This window comes from Stenella coeruleoalba (assembly GCF_951394435.1).
Source record: "Stenella coeruleoalba genome assembly, chromosome: 3".
Lineage (NCBI taxonomy): Eukaryota > Metazoa > Chordata > Mammalia > Artiodactyla > Delphinidae > Stenella > Stenella coeruleoalba.
Window position 1 is genome coordinate 127,349,198 of NC_137148.1, and position 15,776 is coordinate 127,364,973.

Below are 15,776 nucleotides of genomic sequence, written 5' to 3' on the forward strand. Positions count from 1 at the left end.
GATCGAACCCGGGTCCCCTGCATTGGGAGCGCAGAGTCTTAACCACTGTGCTACCAGGGAAACCCCCTTCAGTAATTTTTTATGAGTACAGAAATAGCTCATAGAATATGACCGTGGTGTCTGACCATGTTGTGTCGGTTCAGAGCTCATGCTTTCCTGTCAGGATGCCTTGGTTTACATTGCTCTTCTGTCTCTCACTAGCCTTGTGACCCGTGCAGTCTTGTTCCTTAACCTCCCTGGCGCATAGTTTGCTGGTCTCTATTAGGTGTGCTAACAACCTTGAAAGGGTTGTTGTGAAGATTAAATGAGATAATAAAAGTGAAGTATATAGAATACTTCTCTGCATAGTAAGTACTGTTAGATATTTATTTTAAAAAATATTACAGTAGAAAACCACTGAGTACCAGCAAGGAGCGTAAATTGAGTTCATTGGAATCTTGAGTAACCCTTTGTTTGCTGTACTTCTCTTGGCAAAAAAGAAAGCCCAAGACATAGTGGGAAGTTTCTTTTTTTTCCTGCACTAAGATCTGGTATCTTTAGTATCTTCAGTATTTTCCCAAATTCTGTTCAGGCAAATAGCATTTTAAGATTATATTTAGATGAAATTCATGATGTTTTTGAGACATATATGTACTTTGCATAAACATGTGCAGCAAAGTCTTTCCACATTAGGTGATGATGGGATTTTATTCTAAGCCTCCCAATCCATGGAGAAGGTGGCAATTTTTATTTATATTCTATTTATATAATTCTGTGGGAATATAAGATGTGCTTTAATAAGTACAAAGAGAGTTACTCTGCTGCACTGTTTAAATTGACTTTTTGACTTTTGAACTAGCTTGCATACCTAACTGCTTTTCCATGTATCTGTTAGTGGGAAAATTATGTGTTCTGAGTTTGAGACAAAAAACTGCGCTGTGAGCACGTAGGTGATTTGTAACCTGCTGGTTCCTTGTTTTGTCTTGGTTTTATAGCTTTGTTTTGTCTTTGGTAGTCAGTAGCCCATAAGCACTCTGTAAGTCTGTTCACCTTGGTTCTTACAGCCCATCATGTTCAGAGGTGAGGTCCGTCTGAATGTGGAAGAAAAGAAGACTCGAGCCGCCCGGGAAGGAGACCGCCGAGATAACCGCCTTCGGGGACCTGGAGGCCCTCGAGGTGGGCTGGGTGGTGGGATGAGAGGCCCACCCCGTGGAGGCATGGTGCAGAAACCAGGATTTGGAGTGGGAAGGGGCATTGCTCCAAGGCAGTGAATTGCTCTTCACCGATCTTCAGGCAGCAGTACAAACCCTAGCTCCCACAGAATGGTGATTTCTTCAGCCAACCTTTTGGTATCTTGGAATCTGATCCTAGTCTATGATAAACTGCTTAAGTTTGTACAATTCTACTTTTTGTGTTACTGGTGTGTGCTCCTTCCCCTCTCACCCCCACCCCTCCACCTTTTAGTCCTTCACTTCCAGTTTTGTGGAATGATATTTTAGGAAAAGTGGATTTTTAAAGAAGAAAAAAAAAAGACTGCGTTTCCTTGCTTTATTTGCATATAGACTGGATTTTTTTTTAACAGTTTCCCCAAAGGAATGTGTCTTGCTTATTACTGACATTTGGTATGTTTCATTCATTGGAATATTTCTTACTTATTTTCTACATGTTTCAAAAGCCTGTGAGAATTACAGGATTTGATAAACATTTTGAAGGCAGGAAGAACCCAAATTGTCTCTTCTTTGAGAGTCATAACTACCTTCTGGTGTGGAAAAATTGCCATTGGAAAAATTGACAATTTAAATTCTCTCTGGTATGGTTAAAAACTGAATAAAAGGTGTTAGTAGAGTTTTTCTTTGGATACGTGGTTGCAGAACAGTTCCAAAACCTGTTTTTACCATTGAAATTTAAACTGTGAGATAGGTTTTAAATGTCTAGAATGCAACTGATAAGCTTTTCTTGAACTGTTAGATTTTTTTTTTTGAAGTAGAGTTTTTTCATGTTTAATTTGTATTTGTTAAAAAAAAAACCAAAAAGACCCCAAAAAATTTCAAAAATCTGAATAACACAAAACCAGAGCAAAACTGTTGTGCCTTCTATTTATCTTTGATTCCAGTCTTGGCAATTGTTTAAAAGAAAAATAATAATAAAAAAAATAAGATTTGTTCTATTAGGTTCAGAGTATGTTGGGAATTATAGAATCCCTCTTTCACCCTGTATGTCTTGTGTTCATTTGTTATGCCTTATTCTGAAATTGAGTCTCAAACTGGAATGCTTTTGAGGTCAGATGCTTCTGTAGAGGTCCTTTGACCTGAGTAGTTCAGCATTTGTATTAAGTTTTATTTCAGTGTCTCTTCAGAATCCTAATCGTGGCCCGTAAGAAAGAATGTGACTTTAATATTGGACTTTGCTGGTGTGCTTGAGTGTGCACTAGTTTTTTTTCTTAAATCATAGCCATATGGTAAATTTTCTATTTTGTTATGCTTCCCTTTTATTGGTGGGCATGCAGTGAGTGTTTCTTGGAAATGGCCAATTTTTTTTTTTTTTTTTCTTTGTGGTACGCGGGCCTCTCACTGTTGTGGCCTCTCCCGTTGCGGAGCACAGGCTCCGGACGCGCAGGCTCAGCAGCCATGGCTCACAGGCCCAGCCGCTCCACGGCATGTGGGATCTTCCCGGACCGGGGCATGAACCCACGTCCCCTGCATCGGCAGGCGGACTCTCAACCACGGTGCCACCAGGGAAGCCCAGAAATGGCCAATTTTTATTAAAATGTTTCTGGAAGAAAATTTAATCTGGCAATATAGACTAATACTCGTTTTGCATAGTATATTACTGTTGAGTGCTCTTAGGGAGATGGTTGAAGGTTTTGTTTACACATTTGTGAAGCAAGCCTTTGCATGATAACTTGTCATTAATCGAAGGGCAATGAGCTTGTCAAGTTTAACTTATTTGTTTTCTTAACAGTATTCATCTTTAGGACTATTGTTTGAGGATAGAATATTAGTAGGAATAGGAATGTTTGTTTTGCTGTTACTGGGAAACTCTAGGTTTGCTGAAGGGTGTAGCCTTAAACTAAAATGAAGTTTGATGTTATCAGTTGACCCTCAGTACCTCAAATATTTGAAAATTGGCAACATTTCTTTCACATAAAGAAACTTTTATAACTGAGTCACATGGCTGTGTTTTGGGTCAGTTTAAATAACTAATTGGTAACCACTTCATTTGGCCCAGGCCAGTGATAATTGGAAGAAATTCAGCTTGTACTTTCGTAGCTTATATTAAGCTTGTGGTAGAAAGAAGAAAATTTAGCCTGAGTTATTTTTGAGAAAAAAATTGAGTTGCAGTAAGTGTTTGGTGATAAATTATAGATAACCTAGAAACCATTTTTCATAAGTGAATACTAAACCGTACATTTCAAAAAGTTCTTCCTCCTTAGAACAGAGCTTTAAGGGCACTAACTAGGTGCAGTGTTTCTCAACTTGGGGCTGTTACTATATCCTAGAGGACATGCAGAAATGTGTGGGATTTTTGGTGGGTTGGGGGTAGAGGGAGATGCATACCCTGCATCTAGGGTTTGCTGGGTGGGGGCCAGTGGTGCCAAGTGCCCTTTGAAAATGAAGCAACCCCATTGAGAACACAGGTAGTCCCTACTCCTGTAATTCATGGTGGGTGGAATGGTGGACTAGGGCAACTGCAGTGAAAGTTGTCCTTCCTCTGAAATAGAGCCTCAGAAAAATAAACAAATTAGCAAGTAAATCTCTCTCAGGAATTATAGTAACAACTACTGTAAGTAATAATCTCAGCTTTCCTTTATCTGTACCAATTGTGTGTGTTTTTTTTTTTAATTTGGAGAGGTAGTAGCAATGTACTAGATGCTGCTTGTAATTTATTGCAGGGGATTACTGCATAATTTCAGAAAAGAAAAGATTGCTTCAATAATTTCAAGTTATCATAATTGGGATATTATGGTGTTTTGATTAGCATTGGACTTTATAAATAGGATTTAGCGTCATGGTTAACACTATTAAGTATCCAGCTATCATCGATTACATTATTGCTGATGGAATAAACATGTCACCCTAGATACACATATATTCACATATTTCACAGTTAAAGAGTGAAAATAAAATAGATTAGGGCAAGATTTTCTGTAGACAGCATCAACTCATCACATTCAACATAATTTTTCATCTGTAGGAATGGCCCAACATGCAGTTCTTTACTGAGTTTAATTCACCCATGAATATTTTAGCTAGGTAAGACTAGTTTGGTTCAGTGGGTCTCCTAAGGTCTGTTGAAAATAAATAGATCTTGGTTGTACAAAAATAATTTTGTTTGCTTTTGTGCTGAGGTTGGGCTTTACTTGTGTCTCCTGTGTTCTCAACTTTTTGAGCTGTTGCTGTGGAGCAGTGAAATGGATAATGCAAAAATACTTATTTGGCTTTGGATGAGTAGGTTACTACCACAGTGTTAGTTGAATTGCACTTTAGTTTTAGGTTAGACAACTAAATTTTCACAACTATAACCCTGTGGGTTAGGTGCGATTTCTCCCAAAGTAATAGATGAAGAAATGACATCAGAGGCCTCAAAGTCATCCATGTAGCTTAGGAGCAGATTGGCTTCCAAAACTCTTGCTTTTTCTCTAAAACCATAATGCCTACGTATTTATATTTGAATGACATTAGGGGCATAGGGCATGAAATAACTACAGTATAGAGACTTGAGTCTGCAAACATTCGGATCAAGGTTAGCATTACTGTTCTCCATTTCCTTTAGGGTAAAGTAGATGCATAAACATTGATTTTGTAGGGCTTTGCAGACTGTATGGTAACACAGTAATATTGAGTTACAAGATTATTTTCTCATCTGGTTTGATAATACATTTGATACAATTTAATCTAGATATGGAAGTAATATTTTTATCAGCATCATACAGATGAGTTTATAACAGTTGTGTTTTGCTTATAACTGCCATCCTCTGATGCTTTTCTTCATCCCTTTTATATTTGAAAACCTTTGTAGAGTTGAATGATTTAGTGGAAAACGTGGCACTTTATAGAAAACAATTTGTTCGAATCCATATGAAAATTTCTTTCTACGAGGTTTAAATTTGTAGACCATTGTTCATGTTGTGGCTTATTTTAAGTAAATGATTGCATTTGTCAAATCTACTGATCTAAAAATATCTTTTATATTAAAGTTTTATTTTTGTGCTACTTGAAAGAATCTCTGCAGGAACTGCATACAAATTAGATAATTGTTGAAGTTTCAGTTTAGCAATTTTGAACCTTGTAAAAGAAGCAAGTTCAGCATCTATTTGAAATTGGGGTTCTAGCTAACTGCCTAATATAATATACCACAGATGGGCAGTGGACAGTTAGAGGTACTTTCGCAAATGTTTTAGAAACCTTAAAGAGTGTGTTAGCAACTTAGCAATGTCTTATGTGGGATGGGGTTGTAGGTTAAAGTTGCTCATCAAGTAATGGCCATATTGTACTAGATAATTAAACAAGGATTTGTGGTTTTAAGGTAGTAATATCTTTTAGAATTTGTTTACTTTAATATCGAGGTTCTGGGGACCATAGATAGGCTTGTGAACTCTTGCTAGACTGAATTAAAGAAGAAATGGTGGCACGTGTGAGATAAAACTTTTATTTTCATTCTTTTTAGTAGGTATGTATCTAACTTAGGATGATGCTAAAATTAGACTGCTTTGCTCATGCTCTCATGAAGCAGTCTTTCATAATGGCCTGAGTGAGTTGAGTGAGAAGTTGATTAAAGGTGGCCTACAGCCCTTAACCAGTTTTGCTTATGATTATGCTTATGTATTGGCTTAGAATCAAAGTTGTTTTCCTTTTTTTTTTTTAATTTATTTTTGGCTGTGTTGGGTCTTTCTTGCTGCGGGCGGGCTTTCTCTAGTTGCGGCGAGCAGGGGCTGCTCTTCGTTGCGGTGCGCGGACTTCTCATTGCGGTGGCTTCTCTTGTTGCGGAGCACAGGCTCTATGCATGCGGGCTTCAGTAGTTCCGGTGCACGGGATTCAGCAGTTGTGCCTCGCGGGCTCAAGAGCGCAGGCTCAGTAGTTGTGGCTCACGGGCTTAGTTGCTCCGCGACATGTGGGATCTTCCTGGACCAGGGCTCGAACCCCTGTTCCCTGCATTGGCAGGCAGATTCTTAACCACTGCGCCACCAGGGAAGCCTCTGTCTTTGATTGCATGACTTTTGAAGTCGACCTCTCTTCCAGTTTCCACTTGAACCTGGTAGCTTTTTCTAGTTCCCAGTGAGAGGAAAATAAAATAGTATTAGAAATCATTTCTCCTCTTACTTCCATAAACCATGTGACCTGAATAGTTACAGAAATCCATATGTGTTTATTACTTCGAAATACGTCCAGTATCACAGATTCCTAAGGGACTCGTATCCAATGTGTTTTTGTTTTTTAAAAAAGTAAGCAATGCTTACCAAAAATTCACTGTTGAATTACTTTAGCAGGTATTTATTTTTCGGAAACCCATTTATGGGAAGTTTGCCTGTATTATTGGTTGTAGTTAGAGGGATGGTTGTATCATTTAATATGTATATAAACAGTTTTAACTACTGCTATATTAACCACTTTGGTTACTGATAATCTCCCTAAGCTTTGTTGTCACCTGTTTGACTTTGGGTTTGGTTTAAATTCTTAAATGTTTTTATGAGGAGCGTATGTACCCTGATTTGGGCCTTTTAAATGAAGACATAAGGATGTAGGAAAGAAGAAGGGACTTCGTTTCTTTAAAGATTCAGTGTACACTCTAGATTATGCAGAACACATGATGTTAAAAATAAATTCGTATAGGTAGATGTTGGTTTTGAAGAAGAGTGGGGTGGGCATGGAACTTAGCTGATGGGATAGGAATCATTTACGGTTTATATAAAAGAAAAAAATCATAATTTTAAGTGAGAAACATCAGAATAGTTCCATAAAGTTTTTCTTCCCATACTGATGGTTACCACAAGAAACAGGAGACTCCTGTAATTCTTAGAATATTAGTGCTGGAAAGGACTAAGGTGATTTGTATAACCCCTTAAGTTTTCAAAAGATAGATGGCCCAGATTACTAGTACAGAGTTTCAAGTCAGCTTAAAGCACATTCGGGAATTGCCAGTCCTGCCCTATGTTCGCTCTGTAAGCCAGAGCTGTTAAAGGGTAGGATGTGGGGAGAAAAGGGAAGGAGCCACATTTTATATGCTTACTCCGTTGCTTCATTAGCTCCATTTTCATACCCAAGTTTTCTGTTTTCTTAGAACTGTTTTAATGCCCAATTCTACCAGGGCCTGTTGTCAGTAAGGACATTAACTGTGTTCCCCTCAGGGATGGGTTTACTACTAGCTGTCAGAAAGCTATTGGGTATCCTAATGTGTTAATAGCTGAAACTCAGCTGTAATTTTCTCCTAAATCCTTCAGCATTTTGCATTCTGTACATTGTGGTGCTTTTTCCACCTTGTATTGTTATAACTGTAAGCTCCTAAGGGGCAGCAATTTGGTCTTAGGCATGTACCCTGTTCAGTGCCTGGCAGCACCGTGTTTGAATCAGGGTCCTAATCTTCCTTTCCACTGATTTTCCCTGTACTTCGTGAAAGGATGCTCCAGCCATGCTGAACTACTTAACGGTTCCTCTAACAAGCCAGGTATGGCTGATTCCGTGGCTTCAAGTGCCTTCACTTCCCTGAAGATAGACTTGCATCTGCATTCTCCTCACCACCCCCATCTCTCCCAAATCTCTTACCATCAAAGCCATTTTTTTCAAGGCCTAGTTTGAGCTTTTTTTTTTTTTCCCCTAAGAGAAAAGATGTCTTACGAGAGGGTAGCCCCCTTTTAGGAGTTGATTTGTGCAGAATTTGAAGTGAGGAACAAATTTATTCTCATCTACTTTCCTTACACATTGTCCCTCCTGTTTGAAATTCTGTCCCAACCTTCACTTTAAAATGTGCTCCTAGAATACTTTATACCTTTCTCTTAGCTAATAACTTACCCCTTCAACCTAGAATTAGAACAGACCTACCTTATGAGACCATAATCTCCTGGAGGACAAGGACTTGAGGATTAATCTCTTTATTCCTCCTTCCTCCTGGAGGTACATGAAAGCATCCGTAAATGATGATTCACTCAATTAATAAATTAATGTATTTCTGTTTTCTTTCTCACAAGGGAGGCATGCCTAGAGACCAGACTTAATTCAGTAAATTATAGGCCCTGTGCATTTCATAGTGGAGGGGATTGTTGGGAAATTTTGAGGGGTGGGCAGAGGAGGGAGGAAGTCACTGGTCATTTTGAAGTACTTCCATCCCCGGTCTGGGCCCTTAGCTATTTCTTTCTGATTGTGCGCAGTATATCCTGGGCACTTTGTGTTTATGCACAAGAATTGTATGCGCCAAATTTCAATTCCCAAACCTACTCTGTTCTCAGTTTGTCATCACCCATGCCATAAGTCTAAGTCACCTTAGACTTATGTCTTAGTCACCTTAGACTCAGTCTTAGTCATCTGCTTCTTGTTTCCTTACTTACTCCAGTGTCCAGCTAAGTCCTGTCAGTTCTACCTCAGCAGTCTTTCACATCTTCTTCCTCACTTAGATAATTTCAGTGGCCTCTCAGCTTCCTTGACCTCTTCTTATTCCCAGCCTACTTTCTACGTGATATTAGATACATCTTACTGAAACCTAGCTCTGACCATGTATCCCATGTATGTGTTCTATCCTCCCTACTAGACTGTAAGCTCCTTATGGGCAGGATCTGTGTCTGAGTCATCTTTGTATCTCCCATAGCACCTATCAATAAATATATCTTGAATGAACAGCGTAAAGCCTTGTCTTAAGTGAAATGATGTTTTCCAGATGATATGTAGGTTCCTCTCGGGTAATGGGGAGATTTCAAAAGTTCTCCTAATATAAAGTCGGTTAACTAGTAACAACTGTGAGTTAACCACAGGGAAAATTTCAGAAAAACTTTAATTTTTTTTCCATTGGAATCAGCATGGATATGTGTATATGGATGGTTCAATAAATATATTTTTATATACATGTATCACAGAAATTTTACATTCCATCTTCAAACTGCAGAAATAGATTTTTTTTAACAAGCCAAAAAATAACTGCCATAACATTTATGACTTCATGCAAAAAATGGGGAAGAATCAGGGACAAAGGGGAATTAATTGGTTGTTCAAGGTGAAGAGTCCAGTGAGAAGTAGAAAGGTACAGTAGGAAGCGATTGCTTAACATGCTGCTTAAGGCGGTAGCCAAACAAATCCTTAACTGCAGCATTAAGGCCATACCAAGTGTATACACATATACAAAGAAATTTCCATAGAAAAGGCATACTGTCACATTTTCTTCCAGGAGAGGATGAGGAGCTTTGTGACTAATCCTCACCCAAATTTCCAGGCCAGTTAATTGTTTAAGATGTCCCCAGGTTACTTAGAAATGTCTTCTACTTTGGCCAACTGTCAGTTACTGCTCTGTGGGCTTGTGACTTTCGTAGTCTCTTACAGGGAAGTATGAATCATCTTGAACCTCTTCCATCATGGGTGATCAAGCACTTCGTAGCTTAACTAACACTGCCCAGCCCAGCATAGTTTTTACATCTCGCCAAAGTATTGTAATTCGCATTTGTCTTAGCTGTAACAGACTGTGTAGCCAATGATGGCATTGTGACCTGAAGAACTAAACAGTGCCTTTCTGTTCTTTGGGGTTAAGGTAACTTTTTGAATAGTTAAAGTGTAATGAACCGGAGTGTGAGGTTTCAGGTAACGACCCCTGGAGTTGTTGAAAGTTAATAATCAACTTCTATCCCCACTGTGTCACACATTTAAGTTGGCAGCTACCTTTTTGGAAAAAAGGAAATGTAAAATCACTTGCAGAAATATCGTAACATGGGATTTGCTCTTCTGCCTAAACATCAAGTCAGGCAACTTTTAAGACAAAGGGCATATTTTTTGTGCAAATATCAAATGGGTGAAATAGGGAGAACATGGGCAAGTCCTTTGGAGATGACTTCCAGTTATGCAGAAGTCATTTGCTTTGGCAAGGTTGGGGGGCAACTCTAGAGACTAGCACATTTTAGTGGATGAATTGTCCAAAAACAAAAAAAATTAAATCTAAGATAAATTATGTAAATAAAATACAGTGACTGACTTTGAGCCTTTATTTGATGATGTTACCACTCGTTTTGGAGTGTTTTAGATCAGTCTAACACTGCTTTTTCATTAGTGTTGTCTTAGCTGTGAATTGGATATCAAGTAGTCATGTTCGTCCCCAATTCTTTATGGGTCAGTTTCCAAGTAGGGCCCAGGGTATTCACAACAACTGTGGCTGCAAGGTAATTTGTCTCCTCCCGTGGGTTCCCTGGGTCAGTCAAGTTTGAGAATGAGGTCTCTGGAAATGGCTTGTTCTGGGAGAGGACCAAATAATGTGTGATTTGGGAGCACTTTAGTATGTTTTGAACACTTAGAAAGTGAGCAGTCAGTATCCTTTCCAACTGCCTTTCACCCAAACTGACACTAGTTATTTACATTGCAGTAATTTGCATGGGTTCTAGATACAGCACTTTTGGACTGATCCAGACAATGAGACATGTGGATCCCCTTTGGCAACCTTGCTGAGAGGCTTAAAAGCATTAAGAGTTTTGTCTTGGACACTTTGTAGTTCATGTTGTACGCCTCAAGTCTAATTACAGCAGGGAAGATGTGTATTGTGTCGTTTTTCAAACTTATTTGGAGGCTGCTGAGGTCCTTGGTATGTTTGTCTTGAAAGTAGAACTTGGCTATTTAACTTGCTTTAAAAAAATTTTTTTTTTTGAGAAAGTTGTACTTTTGTTTAATATGCGCAAGAATCACATTGGGTAGGTATTTAATCTGTGTCCAGTATACTAAGTAGCAAGACACACCCCTTTGGGATTTAATTCACTCATCTCATTTTAACTGTTGTTTATGCTGAAAATATTATAATGGATCACATATTGGAAGGTTGAACCATTAAAATGTGAAATAGTCTGAATTTTAAATGCTCTGAAATGCATTGTGGGAATGTCCAATTTTTTTGTCTCTTGCATACTATTCTGGCTAAATGGCATGTTGAGCGTGGTACACCTTTAAATGTGGTAGAAATATATATCTAACATGGAAAAAACAGTTTAGCAAATTGATTATTTGATATATAAGCACCACTTCTAAAAAAGATGTGGGGCAATCTTTCATCTATTACTAGGATAGGTAATACTAACCTTCTCTTTCCCAAAAATATTCTTTCTAAAGAAAGGCAAATCATTCTGAAAGAAATTATTCTTTTTACATACTTCCACAAGCAGTGACTTATTAAAACCAGTTACGTTTTGTCTGTTTTTTTTTTTTCTATTCATATGTGACTTTTTCACGCTCCATACCCTTTTTACTTTATAGTCATGATTTCGTCCTTTGAATAGATGCTCTTTGGGTTGGGAGAATCATTTTAGTTACAGCTGAAAATAAAAAGGACATGCTAGATTATTCTTTTCTTCTAGGTCATCTCTGTTTAATATTTCAGATCAACAAAATGTAATAGTACTAGGATCACAATCTCTTCATTGCAAATAGCTACATTGTACTAAGAATTGCCTTGGTTTGAGATTTGACAAAAGAAGAAACTCTAGAAGTAACTTTTTTCAGAATCACTGTAGAATAGTGAGCTGAATGTAGAACCATGACTCTACTGTACCTTTATTGTCCCCTTTCTAGTGCCTACCTACCACAAACTAAATGCATAATACTTGGCTTGAATTGATGATGTCCTAGAAGATGTGACTTTCTAGTGGGTATTAACTATATCTGCTGCTGAGATGAAGGGAAAGGCAAGTTCCCTGCAACAAAGTACAGGTAAATTTGAATTAGGCTGGAAGTATCAGTTAATGGAGAGAGGGGATTGAATGAACTGCTTTGCAAACCATGAGGGAGTATCCTATTGGTCTGTCTTTGAGAACTGACATACTCAATAGAGTCCTGACCCTTTATTCTACATTTAAGGTTGTCCTGATGCATTCCAAGTCTGTCTTTCCAAACATGCCTACCGTTCATTAGACTTCAGCCGAATGGATAGTCTCTGTGCCTTATATTGTGCCTCTTGTTATTTACCTCCATATTTCTTACTCATGTTCCTTCTGCTGGAATACTCATACCATCCGTCAAAATCTCCCATGTTTTTCAATCTTGCTACTGCTCAAATGGCTCTTAAGCCGTGAAACATATCATGTTTTATTTTCTGCATGGTCCGTGGTACCCTCCTTTGTCACGTATTTCCTGCATTTCACATTAGTAAGTATTACCAAGTATTGGTAAGTACCAAGTATTTTGGTACTTCTTAGTAAGTACCAAGCTGCTTACTTATTAGTAAGTACCAAGTATTTTGGTACTTCTATTAGCCCCTCCTGTGATGTAGGAAAAGAAGGTCTGCTTTATTCTGATGCCCTGCTTTCATTGTACACTGTCTTGCCACAGTAGATTTAATAAAGAGCAGGTAGGTGGAGACAGGCAGGTGCAGGGAGGTTAAAAACACAAAGCTGATAGAAAACCTGCACAGAATATGTACATTCTAGCCCTGGCTATGACACTTTCTTTTGAAACCTCCTCCTTGAGCTTTCAGCTAAAACCTTGAAGGGTTAAGCTGCTTTCTCTAGGCTGAGACATTTTGAAAAATCATCCAAAGGCAAGTACTTAACAGTTGCCAGGAGACCCGCTGAACCTGACTTGTGGTCACTAAACAGGGTCCATTCAGAGCGCCACTTTGCTCACCAGCATCCAGAGCTGCACAGAAGGAGCGGCCCTGGTCCTCAGAGTGGTCGCCAAGACCTTTCTGGTGTCACTGCTGGTAGCTGATGGTTCTGTTAGGCCAGACGCCAAACTTGATGCAGCTGAAGTGTCATGGATGAGGCCAAAAGGGACTTCGGCAATGTAGTAAGAAGAAGCCTACCCCCATGAACTGGTCTGGCTAGATTATACACATCAAGTTACCTAGGCGATTGTTAAGTCAGGAACAAAAGGACTTGGAGACAAGCAGTAGCTTACTAATATATATTTTCTGAGTGTGTGGGGGAGGGTTACGTCCACATATTTACCTATGATTTTATTTTCCCACTTAATTTCCAGAGCCTGGATAGGAGTCAAGAGCTGTTAGAAGGCCCTCCTTTATTGGAACATTGGTCAGGCTGCCACTTGTAATACTCTTGTTTCAGTGGTACCTCATATAAACAGTTGCTCCGTCTTTACCTCCGCAGCTGCTTGGGGGAAGTGGTTACCTTGTGTTTAACACTTTCAAAGGTGGGTGAGACTACAGTTAACATAAATCTAAAAAGTAAACTGCTGTGGAAAATAGTTTTTTGTTTAGAGTCTGAGCTCAGATGTCCCATCCTCCAAGAGACCTGTCCTGAATTCTTTCTCTGCCTCATCTGTTACCAGATCTTCTCTTGAATTAGTTATTCATATCCATATCACATCTCACTTCACTAAATATAAGTTCTGTAGTTAGGGATGGTGCTTATCTTTGGTTCCTATGCCTTGTATTGTTTGTAGTAGGTTCTTAGTTGAGTGACTGTTTTAGAGGGATTCTAGACTTAGGAAAGACTTTCAGAAAAGTTCTAGTCCTTACCCAGGAGTCCAGCCAAATCCAAGCCATTCCAGGACACAGTGACCTCTCATGCAAGACTACAGACAAGGTGTTCTCGTGGTCCTCCAAATGCCATTTATTCCCATTCTGCCCTGTTGTTTACTCATTTTGCTCTCTTCCACAATTCCTTTAGCCAGAAAATGCCCCCATATCAATTCCAAATCCTTCATGTACCAAAAACTGGATTAGTAGGCTCTCAACCTTTTAAGGTGGACTGATTTATATTCATTGTTCATTACCAAGTTCTGAGAAGAGGAAGGCCAAGGATTGTCTTGGTTGGTTCTTGATCTAGAAGATGTTTGATTTCCAGTCTAGTACAAGATAGTATGCCTTGGCACATAACAGGTTACAGGAGGTTAAATTTATGTGTATTGGAATGTACCTAGGCAAAAAGAACCATGTGCTTTATCAGTTAGAAGATACATTTGAGTTAAACTAATGTCTCTTCAATATACTGCTTTTTAATGTAAACTAAACTAAATTATTTTAATGTAAACTACCACATCAATTACTTGATTTTATACTCAACAATTTGGGAAGATAAGAGCTTTTTACAGGCAGGTGACTAAGGTCACAGAGAGTGAAGTAATTTGTTGAAATCAAAAACAGATGAGGTCAACATGTCATGCCTGTTCCAGTGATGTGAAACTTCCGCAAGGCTGTGACTTGGGCTAGTAACATAAGCTTTCTGAGCTGCCGTTTCCTGATCTATAAAAGGAGAAATAGGATTAGGGCCATTGTGGGAATTATATAATTTATAAGTTATATAATTTAAAGAGACTGACATACAGTAGGTGCTCAACAATATTATTGTGATATTCAAGGTTTGCTCATATTCTCTTAATGGTCTACGTATGAGTGACCACTATTCACAGAGCTTAATATGGTGCTTCTATTTAGCTGGTACTCATGGTATCCATGGGAAAAAGGGATGCAGGTGCTTGGTAAGTGGAATCGGTTCTAGAATTTAGGTCTCAGTGTGTGTTCAGGCTCTGAGGCAAGTGTGGTGTAATTCGCCAGTGAGAATCCTTGGGGCTAGTCATGCAGTGTCACTGAATCAGCTGCTCTGCAGGGCTGGTGGATTTAGCCCTTTGGGAGCCAGCCTCAATTCTGAAAGAAAGATTTCTGGTGACCTCTTCTGGCAAACAGGAAGAAGTGATAAGGAGCTTCAGAGAGATTGAAATAATGGAAATGCTCTATGGTTTACATCAAGGGGGTGGAGTTAGCATTCATTATGTCATTTTATCGAGACAGTGGGGCTGTGATGTGAACATTATCCCCAAATATATAAAGAAACTGAGGGCTGGAGAGGTGATGGTTTTGCTCAAGATCACTTGCCTACTTGCGTTTCAGCCTTCTAACTTGAAGCTCGTGGCTTTTCCAGTGCACCAGGAAAATCACAAGTGGGTTTAGAGAGGAAAGCTGAGAGGAGAAAAGGGAGAGTGGGATCACCTTAGAGTCTGGGGATGTCTTTATGTTTTTTCTGCAACTATAAGGCAACTGGAGAAGTGGCCTTTAAAAAAAACAACAAAAACTTTACAGCTGGGAAAACTCGTCAGGCTCAACTAATTCAGTACTTCTGTTTTACAGATAGGAAAACTGAGGGGAAAATAGGAAAGAATTTTACAGTGACTCTCTATATTAACTACCCAGACTATACAACTACCATTTCACTGTATTTGTTTTATCACACATCTATCCATTCTAGAGGTCTTTTTAAATATCCCTGGGTTGAATCTTTCAGGGGCAAAGAAGGAAGTGGCTATATGGTGACGGGGAGCAGGGGTAGGAAACGGTTTCCTAATGGAAACATTATGGTTTCTATTTTATTATCTTATGCGAAATCTATTAATTTATTTTTAACTTTGGAACCCGAAAAAAGTTCAATCTGCAATATTCTCATTAATTTCAGGGCCAGATGAAGGGAGAGTGAAGATCATTTGTCATAATGTCACCCTATAAATATTTTGAAGAGATTCTATTGCTATAAACCATAAACACATCCCTGTTGGGAAAGACAGGAGCAGTGTTTTCTGATTATAAGGAGTGTTTGTTGGAGCTACAGGCGTGTGGAAGCAATTTCAGGAACATCGCTGTGAGGGTGAGGTTTGTTTGGGGGTGGGGGGCGATTGGAG

General features: G+C 38.9%; 1 protein-coding gene across 10 annotated transcripts in view; it reads left to right on the forward strand.

Moving 5' to 3' along the window:
* The window catches only part of G3BP1 (G3BP stress granule assembly factor 1), a 1,009,408-nt gene that overhangs the window by 29,416 nt on the left and 964,216 nt on the right, over positions 1-15,776 (forward strand). For 6 of the 10 annotated variants that reach the window (XR_013827804.1, XR_013827805.1, XR_013827809.1 and 3 more), the window contains 2 exons: positions 1,044-13,295; positions 15,554-15,742. Coding sequence is in view for 1 of the 10 variants with exons in the window: in XM_079918412.1 (XP_079774538.1) it covers positions 1,044-1,250 (207 nt within the window). In the remaining 9 variants the exon portion in view is untranslated. Of the gene's footprint in view, positions 1-1,043; positions 15,284-15,553; positions 15,743-15,776 lie in introns of those variants that run through there. The other 4 variants (XR_013827806.1, XR_013827807.1, XR_013827808.1 and 1 more) reach the window with 4 other exon arrangements.